At 46.1% G+C, this 12,062-nt stretch overlaps 1 protein-coding gene across 3 annotated transcripts in view; it reads left to right on the top strand.

The window, feature by feature from the left end:
- Positions 1 to 12,062, top strand: part of CERS1 (ceramide synthase 1) — a 113,808-nt gene that overhangs the window by 71,463 nt on the left and 30,283 nt on the right. For all 3 annotated transcript variants that reach the window (XM_044285486.1, XM_044285493.1, XM_044285500.1), the window contains 2 exons: positions 294 to 455; positions 549 to 696. In XM_044285486.1, the coding sequence (XP_044141421.1) occupies positions 294 to 455; positions 549 to 696 (310 nt within the window). The remainder of the gene's footprint in view (positions 1 to 293; positions 456 to 548; positions 697 to 12,062) is intronic.

Raw genomic sequence — 12,062 nt, 5'->3', positions numbered from 1 at the left:
TCCAGCAGCTATGGTGCTCGCTTCAGAGTGAGCTTCATCTTTAAAGACCTGACTTGCTCCATACAGGTATGGCACATGTCTGGAAGGGTTTAAAGTCCCCAGCTACATTAACATGGCCCCGATTCTACATAAGACCCCTTTAACAAACTGTAGTTAACCAGAATTTGGGGCGTATATATATATATATATATATATATATATATCCATTTTTTTTATTTTACAAACAACTAATAGTAATCTACCCATATCATCTTCCACTTTATTCAATAGATGTATATATTTCTCCATTTCAGATATCACAACATTGGAATTGTAGTACTTTTTCTTCATGATTTTAATGACATTTTGCTGGAATTCACCAAACTCAACATCTACTTCAAGACACGAGGTGGAACATATCACAAAATCAACGCCATTATTACAGATATTGGATCTGTTTTGTTCAGTGTAAGCTGGTAGGTAATTACGCTGACATATAATCTATCCAAACCCTATACTGTAATGGTGTGCACAGACTTCTACAACTTCTCATGTTCCTCTTCCCTCAGGTTCTGGTTCCGACTGTACTGGTTTCCTATAAAGGTCCTTTATGTCACATGCTGTTCCAGCCTTGAATCTAATCCAGACATCCCTTTTTATTTCTTCTTTAACGTCCTTCTATTCTTATTGACACTTATGAATATTTATTGGTTTTTGGTGAGTATGTGAGTTTTCATTGGAAACACACCCTAAATATAAAGAGCTCTGTACTCATCTGTCACAAACAGTCCCACAGAGAATGAATGGAGAGGCACCGTCTCTTCATTCACTTCAGGGACTCTTGAGACCGTGCAGATCAGATATTTATAACTTATCCTGTGGATAGGTGATAAGTTCTTATGGTAGGACAACCCCTTTAAAGGGGCTATCCAATATCATAAATAGTTCCCCCATGTACCCGGCCCCTCACAGGTAATATACTTACCCCGCTCCTGGTCCCCGCACTGCTACTGCTGCTTCTCCCTGTACAAAGATGAAAACATCCCGTGTCGGGGGGAGCAGCCAATGGCAGGTGGGGACGAGCCTCCCTAGCATCCTGCAGCTTCCCCCAATTATTATCCTGTTGGTGCACAATTTGTCCCTATTACTCTGACAGTTTTGTGACAAACTGCTGGGAAATGCAGTACTTTTGAGAGATTTATCAAAACTAGTATAAAGGAAAACTTGCTTAGTTGCCCATAGAAACCAATCAGATTTCACCTTTCAATTTTCAGAGTTGCTTTGGAAAATGAAAGGTGGAATCTCATTGGTTGCTATGTAATATAGTAGTGCCAAACTGACACTTATTGTGCCTCACACTGTAATAGTGCACAACATAGTAAAAGTGGCACCTTTAGTACCCTCCAGTAATAGTGCCAACACACAGTAAGGGCTCATGCACACGAATGTGAGAGTTCCGTGCCCGTATTGAGGACTTCAAACAGCGGGTCCACAATATACGGGCACTGGACGTGTGCACTCCATGCTGCGGATGCGCAACCATTGACTTCAATGGGTCTGCAATCCGCAAGATACGGCAAAAGATAGGACATGTCCTATCTTTTGCTGAGCTGAGGCACAGATTGGAAGCCTACAAAAACACTCCTTTTGTCGGCTTTCGGGTCTGTGCCTCAGCACCGCAAAAGAGAGGAACATGTCATATATTTTGCTATATGTTGCGGATTGCAGACCTATTGAAGTCAATGGGTCTACATCCACAGCACGGAGTTCACACGGCCGGTGCACAGTTATTGCGGACTGCTATTTCCGGTCTGCTGCACAGGCACAGAGTGCTCACATTCATGTGCATGTGAGCCCTAATAGTGATTTTCTCACTGCCCCCTAACAGCGAGTCCTTTTAGGTTGCACACAGTACTAGTGCTCCTGTTAGTGCCTCATACCCATCATTGCCAAAGTGATATTGCTCTGTTTGTTTCCCTAGACAGTAATTATTTTACTTTCACAGAAATACTACCCCTTTTCTCTTCCAACAAAATGATAATGGCTCTCTTTGTGCAGACCAACTTTGTGCAGACCACTTTATGATGTCACTGCAGATTACTTAACCCACCTGTAATGTCACAGCATCTTTGCTAACTGAAACCCACTTATGATGTCACAGTAGCTTACCTGACTGAAACTGGGTGATGAAGGCACAACCGTTACCTAACTGAAGGTCACTGCTGATGTCACATAGCTTAGATGACTGAAAGTCTGTGATGAAGGCACAACAATTACCTGACTAAAGACCACTGGTGATGTCACAGTAACTTAGATGACTGAAACTCTGTCATGAATGCACAACAATTAAGACAATAGTGGATAGCTCACTACCTTTTCCAAACGGACCTGGTGCTCTAGCCTGAAGACTGCTCACCCAATCAGTCAAGAGGTAAATAGTAGAAAAAATGTATAAGGCTGGCACTCAAATATGTGAAATCAATTGGAAATGGCTATTTATTAAGTAAAAACACAATTCAATACACAATCAATTGATAAAATATACGGTATAAATTAATAGGAAATGCACAATATAAAACACGCAATATTAAAAAACCGCAAATAGTATGCGCACACACTGTAGGCTACAATCTTGGGGGTATTCTCAGATACTCCCCAAGAGACTCAAGATGTATCTGTTGAGAGATGAATAATGATCAAATGGTGTCCTCCTTGGAATAGTCTTCTAGTTAAAAATGCAAACTGTTCCAGGGGCGGCACTATGGCCGGATAGCAAATGACCGTCAGGAAAGATGTCCCGGATAATGTGGATCTACCACACAATGTATATCAGGCTGCAGGTGGGGAGTAAAGCGGGGACCGGTTTGTCTTACCCTGTTGGTCGGGTCCGGTAGTTGGAGAGTCTGTTCCTCCTGCCGCTACTCACCACGATGCGCCGGCTTCTGCTCACGTTGTTCGGCGTCCTCGCTCGAGATTGGTGTATCACGTGAGGATTATCTCGCGGGACTTGCCTGTTTGATGGTTCAGTTTACTTTTCCCTCCGGCTGGTTTCAAATCGGATTTCTATGGAGCGCTCCAACATCCAAGAGGTTTAAAAACTTGCTCGGTAACTCCGGATCATTCCTTATAGGGGTGAATGCACAACAATTACCTGACTAAAGACCACTGGTGATGTCACTGTAGCTTTGATGACTGAAACTCAGTCAGGAAGGCCACTAAGGTAACTAAAGGACTAAAGATGATGTCACTGTAGCTTAGCTGAATTAAGACTGGCGTTCCCATATGCCAGTCTAGATCCCTTGTGTGCTGGAGTGAGACGGGCCTAATATGTTAATATCTTAATAAATTAGGTGCATCTCTCCCATTCTGTTCGCCAGACACTCAGATACATAGACATGAGCTATATGACTTACGCCAGTTTCTGAGTGAAAACAAAAACAGAAAAAATGGTCTCCTGTGGCACTGGACACTAAAACTGTAATTTATTGGACAAAAAAAACATTAAAATCTTAAAAACGGACAAGCAGAGGGTGACTTGTTTCGCAGGTGGTCTGCTTTCTTCCTCAGGCCTGATCTCCCGCTTGGTTGGAAGCAGCATTCACTCCATTTGACTGTATGCACTTTAGGGTGTTTCATTTTTCCAAAGATGTGATTTTCATATGACTTTGCTTATGCACCAAGTCTCAGTGATGTAAAATATACATATGCCAAATATAGATTGAATAAAGATTGGATAATATTTAGGGGTTGCACACATTGATCACTTTTATTACTACTCTCACTTCTGTACCCAGGAGAATGGTCTAAAAACGACTTCAGTTTCAGGATCCCAGGGGCTCTGCATCAAGCAAGGTGGATGGCAAAGGCAATATATGCACTTAAAATTGTCCTCTTCATGAAACTGTTGAATATTCCTCAACGAAAATTGAAATGAATGAAACGGGTTGCACATTTTGTCAGCCTCATGTACACTGAGCAAAAATATAAACATAATGCTTTTGGTTTTGCTCCCATTTTGCATCAGCTGAACTCAAAGATCTGAAACTTTTTCTACATACACAAGTCCCATTACTCTCAAATAGTGTTCCCAAATCTGTCTAAATCTGTGTTAGTGAGCACATCTCCTTTGCTGAGATAATCCATCCCCCTCACAGGTGTGGCATATCAAGGTGCTGATTAGACAGCATGAATATTGCACAGGTGTGCCTTAGACTGCCCACAATAAAAGGCCACTCTGAAATGGGCAGTATTAGGAGAAGTGCTCACTAATACAGACTTAGACAGATTTGTGAATAATATTTGAGAGTAATGGGTCTTTTGTGTATGTAGAATAAGTTTTAGATCTTTGAGTTCAGCTCATGCAAAACCGAAAGTGTTGCGTTTATATTTTTGCTCAGTGTATGTTCGCTTTTTGCACGAGGCACTTGTAAGTTGTGGGCTCCAAAGAATGATTTGGATATGCTGCAGCTTCTGAGCTTATCCAGATGCAGACGTCAAAAAAAGTCCTCTCACAGTTGCTAAGAGATACCTTTGGTATCTGTCAGAAACAAATGTAGGTTTGGCTTTTTTGGACAAACGTATTACTCAGGCTGTTAAGGAAAATATGACTAAAAATTTTTTTTAAAAAACCTGCAAAGAAAAAGGAAATGAAACAATTAGAGGGTAAAAACCTAGTTTTTGAAGGAAAAGACCTGATCCATTTAGCTACTAATAATAAGGCTGTTAACAGCCTGCATTTGTGGGAGGGGCGTCTGGCTATTTATCCCCCCACCTGCCGCTCAGCCAGGCGCCCGAGCCTCACGCATCACTGCGGCTTCACGCTCCCTCCTTCAGTGTCGTCACTTCCGGGTTACCGTGGTCACGTGCCGCCGACGTCAGCTTCGCTGCCAGCCTGTCAGGTAATCGGGGTACAGCGTCCCCGCTCCAGCTTTACTTTACGTCCGGCCTGGTATCTGGCTTCGGGGGTGGCGCGGTCGGGATGCCGCTCTCCCCCAGTACGTTCCGCCCACGCAGTTACAGGCGGCTGGGTCGGGGGAGCGGTGTCCTAGCTTGTGCTCTTCCGTCTCATCGGTGTCCAGGAGTCAAGTCCGGAGGGGGGCCACTTTGCTACCCCACCAGATTACCAGGGGAGAAAGCATATGATGGGAGTACACGGGAGGTAGATGGTTCTGGAGGGTGCCTAACCCAGCTAGATGTAGCGGTGATGAGTATGCCGTGGTATCACCGTATGTCATCTGTATTTTTCCATAAGGCTGCATTTAAATCCTTTAGAGTTATCGGATAAGGGTCATAAAGGATTTAAAGGGCCAGTGGTAGAGTCAGGGCGAGGCTATATTTGAGATTGTTGAAGCAGTGCTTCCAGCACAGCAAGGGTTGTCAAATTCCGGTGTTATGGTGCAGGGGTACTCCTGCGTTCAGGGGGGGGCATTGCTTCATTCATGCTCCCTAACCCCTCCAGCAGGTTACCGGCGGGTTTAACACACCATGCGTGTGCCCGTTTTCAGAGCAGCGATGCAGGCTGGCTATTTAAAAAAAAAAAAAAAAAAAGAAGAGAGGGGGAGTTTAAATATAATAAAAAAATAATAATATATATATAAATATATAAATACATATAATAATTCTTGCATATTTAACAGTTTTCAAACCCTACAGCATCATAATGCCAGAATTTGCGGTCTAGTTGAGGGGAAGTTTTCACTTTACTGTTTCAAGTCAGCGAGTTTGTTTCAGTCGCATTGTGCGTCTGTCTCGGTTGTCTATGTCCCTGGATCGCCCAGGTTGTCTATGTCCCTGGATCGCCCAGGGTGTCAATGTCCCTGGATCGCCCAGGGTGTCAATGTCCCTGGATCGCCCAGGGTGTCAATGTCCCTGGATCGCCCAGGTTGTCAATGTCCCTGGATCGCCCAGGTTGTCAATGTCCCTGGATCGCCCAGGTTGTCAATGTCCCTGGATCGCCCAGGCTGTCAATGTCCCTGGATCGCCCAGGGTGTCAATGTCCCGGGATCGCCCAGGGTGTCAATGTCCCGGGATCGCCCAGGTTGTCAATGTCCCTGGATCGCCCAGGTTGTCAATGTCCCTGGATCGCCCAGGTTGTCTATGTCCCTGGATCGCCCAGGTTGTCTATGTCCCTGGATCGCCCAGGTTGTCTATGTCCCTGGATCCCCCAGGTTGTCTCTGTCCCTGGATCGCCCAGGTTGTCTCTGTCCCTGGATCGCCCAGGTTGTCTCTGTCCCTGGATCGCCCAGGTTGTCTCTGTCCCTGGATCGCCCAGGTTGTCTCTGTCCCTGGATCGCCCAGGTTGTCTCTGTCCCTGGATCGCCCAGGTTGTCTCTGTCCCTGGATCGCCCAGGTTGTCTCTGTCCCTGGATCGCCCAGGTTGTCTCTGTCCCTGGATCGCCCAGGTTGTCTCTGTCCCTGGATCGCCCAGGTTGTCTCTGTCCCTGGATCGCCCAGGTTGTCTCTGTCCCTGGATCGCCCAGGTTGTCTCTGTCCCTGGATCGCCCAGGTTGTCTTCGTCCCTGGTTCGCCCAGGTTGTCTGTGTCTCCCGGTTCTTCAGGGGGTTCGTATATATTCTTTTAATTCTGACGTTGTGTTGTTCTTCCCTTTTAGATTGGCTTTTAGTTGTACGTTCTCTACGTTTTCGGCCAGGCAATTCCGAGGTGCTCTCTGGTAAGTCAGTTTATAGTTGATTAGCAAGGCAGGGCGGCAAACTTCGGTTCTACTCAGGGTCATTTTCCTTTCATTAGCTCCAACTTTAGCATTTGGGGTTTTGGAGCCGTGCTTCCAAATCCGTTCGTGTCCTACCAGGTAGGTTGTTGGTCCGATGGGCATTTTACTCACCTTTTATTGGCCTCACGCTCCGCCGACATCCGGATCGCAGCACGCCAGCCTGCCGGGTGATCGAGGCTCAGCTGGCTCCGTGCTAGCTGCGTCTCGCACCCGACCTGGTTCCCTGCCCCCGGCTGGTGCACGCTTGATTGCCGCTCCCCCCAGCATGTTGCGCTCGCACGAGTGCGGGCGGCGGGGTTGGGGGAGCGGCGTTCTAGTCAGGGAACTGCCGGTCACATGCCGGCTCGGCATGAGAGCCTATTGTGTTAAAAAAGGGTGTCATAGGTTGATTTCACTTATAACCATGCTATCTTGGCATATCTATTAATTCTGGTTTTGGGATGCAGGTTGCCCTCCCGCTGTCAGGGGGGGGGCGCAGTTTTGGGTCCCCTGCCAAATTAGTTGGGGCTCTGTACGTTTAATTTTAAGTTTATCTGCCTTGCATCACAATACCAGAATTAGCGACTTACGTGTTTTCACTTTACGGTCTCAGAAATCAGTGGTTTATCGTTTTCTGGTTCAATCTGCTTCTGTCTCCTGGTCTTTACGTATGGCCGGGGTCCCCTGGCCCCCCCGGGATCTCAGTGCCTCCCGGATCGCCCAGGTTGTCAATGTTCCTGGATCACCCAGGTTGTCGGGGTCCCTGGTTCGCCCGGGTTGTCAGGTTCCCTGGATCGCTCAGGTTATCAGTGTCCCTGGATCGCTCAGGTTGTCAGGGTCCCTGGATCACCCAGGTTGTCGGGGTCCCTGGATCACCCAGGTTGTCAGGGTCCCTGGATCACCCAGGTTGTCAGGGTCCCTGGATCACCCAGGTTGTCGGGGTCCCTGGATCACCCAGGTTGTCGGGGTCCCTGGATCACCCAGGTTGTCGGGGTCCCTGGATCGCCCAGGTTGTCAGGGTCCCTGGATCGCCCAGGTGGTCAGCTTCTCTGGATCGCCCAGGTGGTCAGCGTCCCTGGGTCGCCCAGGTTGTCAGGGTCCCTGGATCGCCCAGGTTCTGTCTTCGTTTAAATGTCAGTGTCCCTGGATCGCCCAGGTTGTCAGCGTCCCTGGATCGCCCAGGTTGTCAGGGTCCCTTGATCGCCCAGGTTGTCAGCGTCCCTGGATCGCCCAGGTGGTCAGCGTCCCTGGATCGCTCAGGTGGTCAGCGTCCCTGGATCACCCAGGTGGTCAGCGTCCCTGGATCGCCCAGGTGGTCAGCATCCCTGGATCGCCCAGGTGGTCAGCGTCCCTGGATCGCCCAGGTGGTCAGCGTCCCTGGATCGCCCAGGTGGTCAGCGTCCCTGGATCGCCCAGGTGGTCAGCATCCCTGGATCGCCCAGGTGGTCAGCGTTCCCGGATCGCCCAGGCGGTCAGCGTTCCCGCTTCGCCCAGGTTGTCAGCGTTCCCGGATCGCCCAGGTTCTGTCTTCGTTTTCTAAAGCCACCCTTCGGGGTATTCAAAAGGAGGGGAAGGGGTCCGTGAGCCATAGGCAACCTGTTTCCGGTAAATTGTTCAGGGATCTTTTTTCGTCATTGGATGGTAATCCTTTTTGGGCCCTTCACTAACCTGATTTTGAAAGCGGCCATGTATCTCACCTTTTATGGATTCCTCCGGCCCGGTGAGGTTCTGGCGGGTTCAAATCGCCATAACCATCCTCTGAAGCAGCATCTGTTATGGGGCCAGGGCCATTACACTCCCCTGCTACCTTCCACCAAAACCATTCAGACGGGACCCCCTTCCGAGGTAAATTCTATCCCACGCTGAACGATTGGTGCCCAGTTCAGGTGCTGCATCAACTGCTAGCCCTCATCCAAGGTTTATCACCAGATAGCCCGCTCCTGCCACACGCAGGCAAGCTTCTCAGCACCCTCAGTTTATATCTTTCATCCGTGCCCTCGCCCAGGGTCTAGGCTAGGACCCCAAGGTAAATTCGGGCCACTCATGTCGCTAGGGGCAGACTACGCTGCTTCTCGGCATCAGGTGCCAGCTCATGTCATCCGGTCCATGGGGCGGTGGCGGCCCTCCTGCTTCACTAGGTATATATACAATCCTCGAGTAGAGTTATCTCGTGCCTTTCGATCACTGGCTTTGCAGTTTGCAAAAAGTGTTGTACCTAACTGATGTTTTTTGCCCCCTTTTTTCACTGGTGTACCCGCGCCGTGGCTCCCGGCACAATTCAGCCACTATGTTCAGGGCAGGTGTCTCTGCGTGCGCCGACGTTGTCCTAGCCCTGACCATAAATAATAAGGCTGTTAACAGCCTGCATTTGTGGGAGGGGCGTCTGGCTATTTATCCCCCCACCTGCCGCTCAGCCAGGCGCCCGAGCCTCACGCCCCTCCCTCCCGCTCTTTTTCTCTAAACTCCCTTCAGGTATGCCCCCTTTTTTCACTGGTGTACCCGCGCCGTGGCTCCCGGCACAATTCAGCCACTATGTTCAGGGCAGGTGTCTCTGCGTGCGCCGACGTTGTCCTAGCCCTGACCATAAATGAAACAAAGACGTTCTTTGAATTGTTTGGGATCCATGACGTGACAGAATACTGCAGTGATTCTCTAAGAAGCCATGTGAATGCTCTTAAGGTGGTCAATGATACAGCAGAAAACGGAATTGCTCTGATAAAAAAAGTTTAACGAATTGGTCAGGAACGAACAACAAAAACAATTCTGGTTGAGGGTAGTCGAGCATCACAGAAAAGTCATCACCAAGCTAACAAAAGAAGGGATTGCATTGTTCAAAGTTGATTAATATAACACCTGTTTTGCCTACCATACTACCTATTAATCTTAGTGTCTAGTTTTAATATTATTTTTAATTTGTGATTTCTAGTTTTCCCAATAAAAGTAATTGACATTTATAAAATGGCAAAAAATTTGGCATATATATATATTTTCCATCACTGAGATTTAGGGCAAAAGCAAAGTCTGCAAAAATTTTACATTTTATTTTTTTCAATTACAAAATTAAACACCCTAATGCACTTGTAGCACAACTAGTAACATAGTACATACATAAGGCCGAAAAAAGACATTTGTCCATCCAGTTCGACCTGTCATCCTACAAGTTGATCCAGAGGAAGGCAAAAAAAAAAACCTGTGAGGTAGAAGCCAATTTTCCCCACTTTAGGGGAATAAAAAATTCCTTCCCGACTCCAATCAGGCAATCAGAATAACTCACTGGTAGCTATAGCCTGTAATATTATTACACTCCAGAAATACATCCAGGCCCCTCTTGAATTCCTTTATTGTACTCACCATCACCACCTCCTCAGGCAGAGAGTTCCATATTCTCACTGCTCTTACCGTAAAGAATCCTCTTCTATGTTTGTGTACAAACCTTCTTTCCTCTAGATGCAGAAGATGTCCCCTTGTCACAGTCCTGGGGATAAATAGATGATGGGAAAGATCTCTGTACTGACCCCCGATATATTTATACATTTTTGATAATCTTTCAGGGTACTGTAGTTGCCCCATTCCAGTTATTACTTTAGTTGCCCTCCTCTGGACCTTCTCCAGCTTTGCTATGTCTGCCCAGAATTGTACACAGTACTCCATGTGTGGTCTGACTAGTGATTTGTAAAGTGGTAGGACATGTTCTTATCCCGGGCATCTATGCCCCTTTTGATGCCACCCATTATCTTATTGGCCTTGGCAGCAGCTGCCTGACACTGGTTTTTGCAGCTTAGTTTGCTGTTTATTAAAATTCCTAGATCCTTTTCCATGTCAGTGTTACCGAGTGTTTTACCATTTAGTATGTACGAGTGACTTGCATTATTCCTTCCCATGTGCATAACTTTACATTTGTCAGTGTTAAACTTCATCTGCCACTTATCTGCCCAAGCCTGCAATCTATCGAGATCCATCTGTAGCAGTATGATGTCCTCTTCAGTGTTAATTACTTTACACAGTTTAGTGTCATCTGCGAAAATTTATATTTTACTATGCAAGCCTTCTACAAGATCATTAATAAATATATTGAAGAGAATAGGGCCCAATACTGACCCCTGAGGTACCCCACTAGTGACAGTGACCCAATCTGAGTGTGTACCTTTAATTGCCACCCTCTGTTTTATATCACTCAGCCAGTTACTTACCCACATACAGACATTTTCTCCCAGTTCGAGCATTCTCATTTTATATACTATCCTTTTATGTGGTACAGTGTCAAATGCTTTGGAGAAGTCCAGATATACGACATCCATGGATTCGCCGCTGTCAAGTCTAGAACTTACCTCGTCATAGAAACTGATTAAATTAGTTTGGCATTACCGATCCTTCATGAAGCCATGCTGATATGGCGTTATTTGCTTTTTTCCGTTGAGATGCTCTAAGATAGCATCTCTTAGAAAACCTTCAAACAGTTTATCCACAACAGATGTTAAACTTACCTGCCTATAGTTTCCAGGCTCTGTTTTTGGACCCTTTTTGAATATTGGCACCACATTTGCCATGCGCCAATCCTGTGGGACATTCTCTGTCAGTATAGAGTCTGCAAATATCAGAAATAAGGGTCTGGCTATGACATTACTTAATTCCCTTAGTATACGGGGGTGTATGCCATCCGGTCCTGGTGATTTGTCTATTTTAATCTTTTTAAGTCGCTGATGTACTTCTTCCTGGGTCAGACAGGACACCTTTAATGGGGAATTTATTTTTACATTCAGCATTTCATCTGACAGTTTATTTTCCTCAGTGAATACATTGGAGAAAAAAATATTTAACAGCTTTGCTTTCTCCTCGTCGCTCTCTGCGACTCCCCCCTCATTACTCTTTAAAGGGCCGACACCTTGAGATTTATACTTTTTAACATTTATATAATTGAAGAACATTTTAGGGTTAGTTTTACTCTCTTTGGCAATTAATCTCTCGGTCTCTAGTTTGGCCACTTTTATTTGTTTTTTACATGTTCTATTTTTTTCCTTATAGTTTTTCAGTGCATCCGTGCTACGCTCCTGTTTTAGTGATTTATATGCTTTCTTTTTGTCATTTTATTGCTTTCTTTACAGTTCTGTTTATCCACATTGGTTTCTTTTTGTTCCTTAACCTTTTATTCCCATACGCTATGTACCTCTCACAATGAGATTTTAGGATGCTTTTAAAGATATCCCATTGTGTGGCTGTATTTTTATTTTTGAGGACTTTCTCCCATTTAGTTAGCCCTATGGCCTCTCTTAGTTGGCTAAATTTAGCTTTTTTGAAGTTTGGTATTTTTGTTCCTCCCTGTAGAAACGCTCTTTTGAATGATAATTGGAAGGTTGTTACTTTATGGTCACTATTT

This window comes from Bufo gargarizans, chromosome 1 (assembly GCF_014858855.1).
Source record: "Bufo gargarizans isolate SCDJY-AF-19 chromosome 1, ASM1485885v1, whole genome shotgun sequence".
Lineage (NCBI taxonomy): Eukaryota > Metazoa > Chordata > Amphibia > Anura > Bufonidae > Bufo > Bufo gargarizans.
This window is presented reverse-complemented; position numbering and strand designations above follow the sequence as displayed.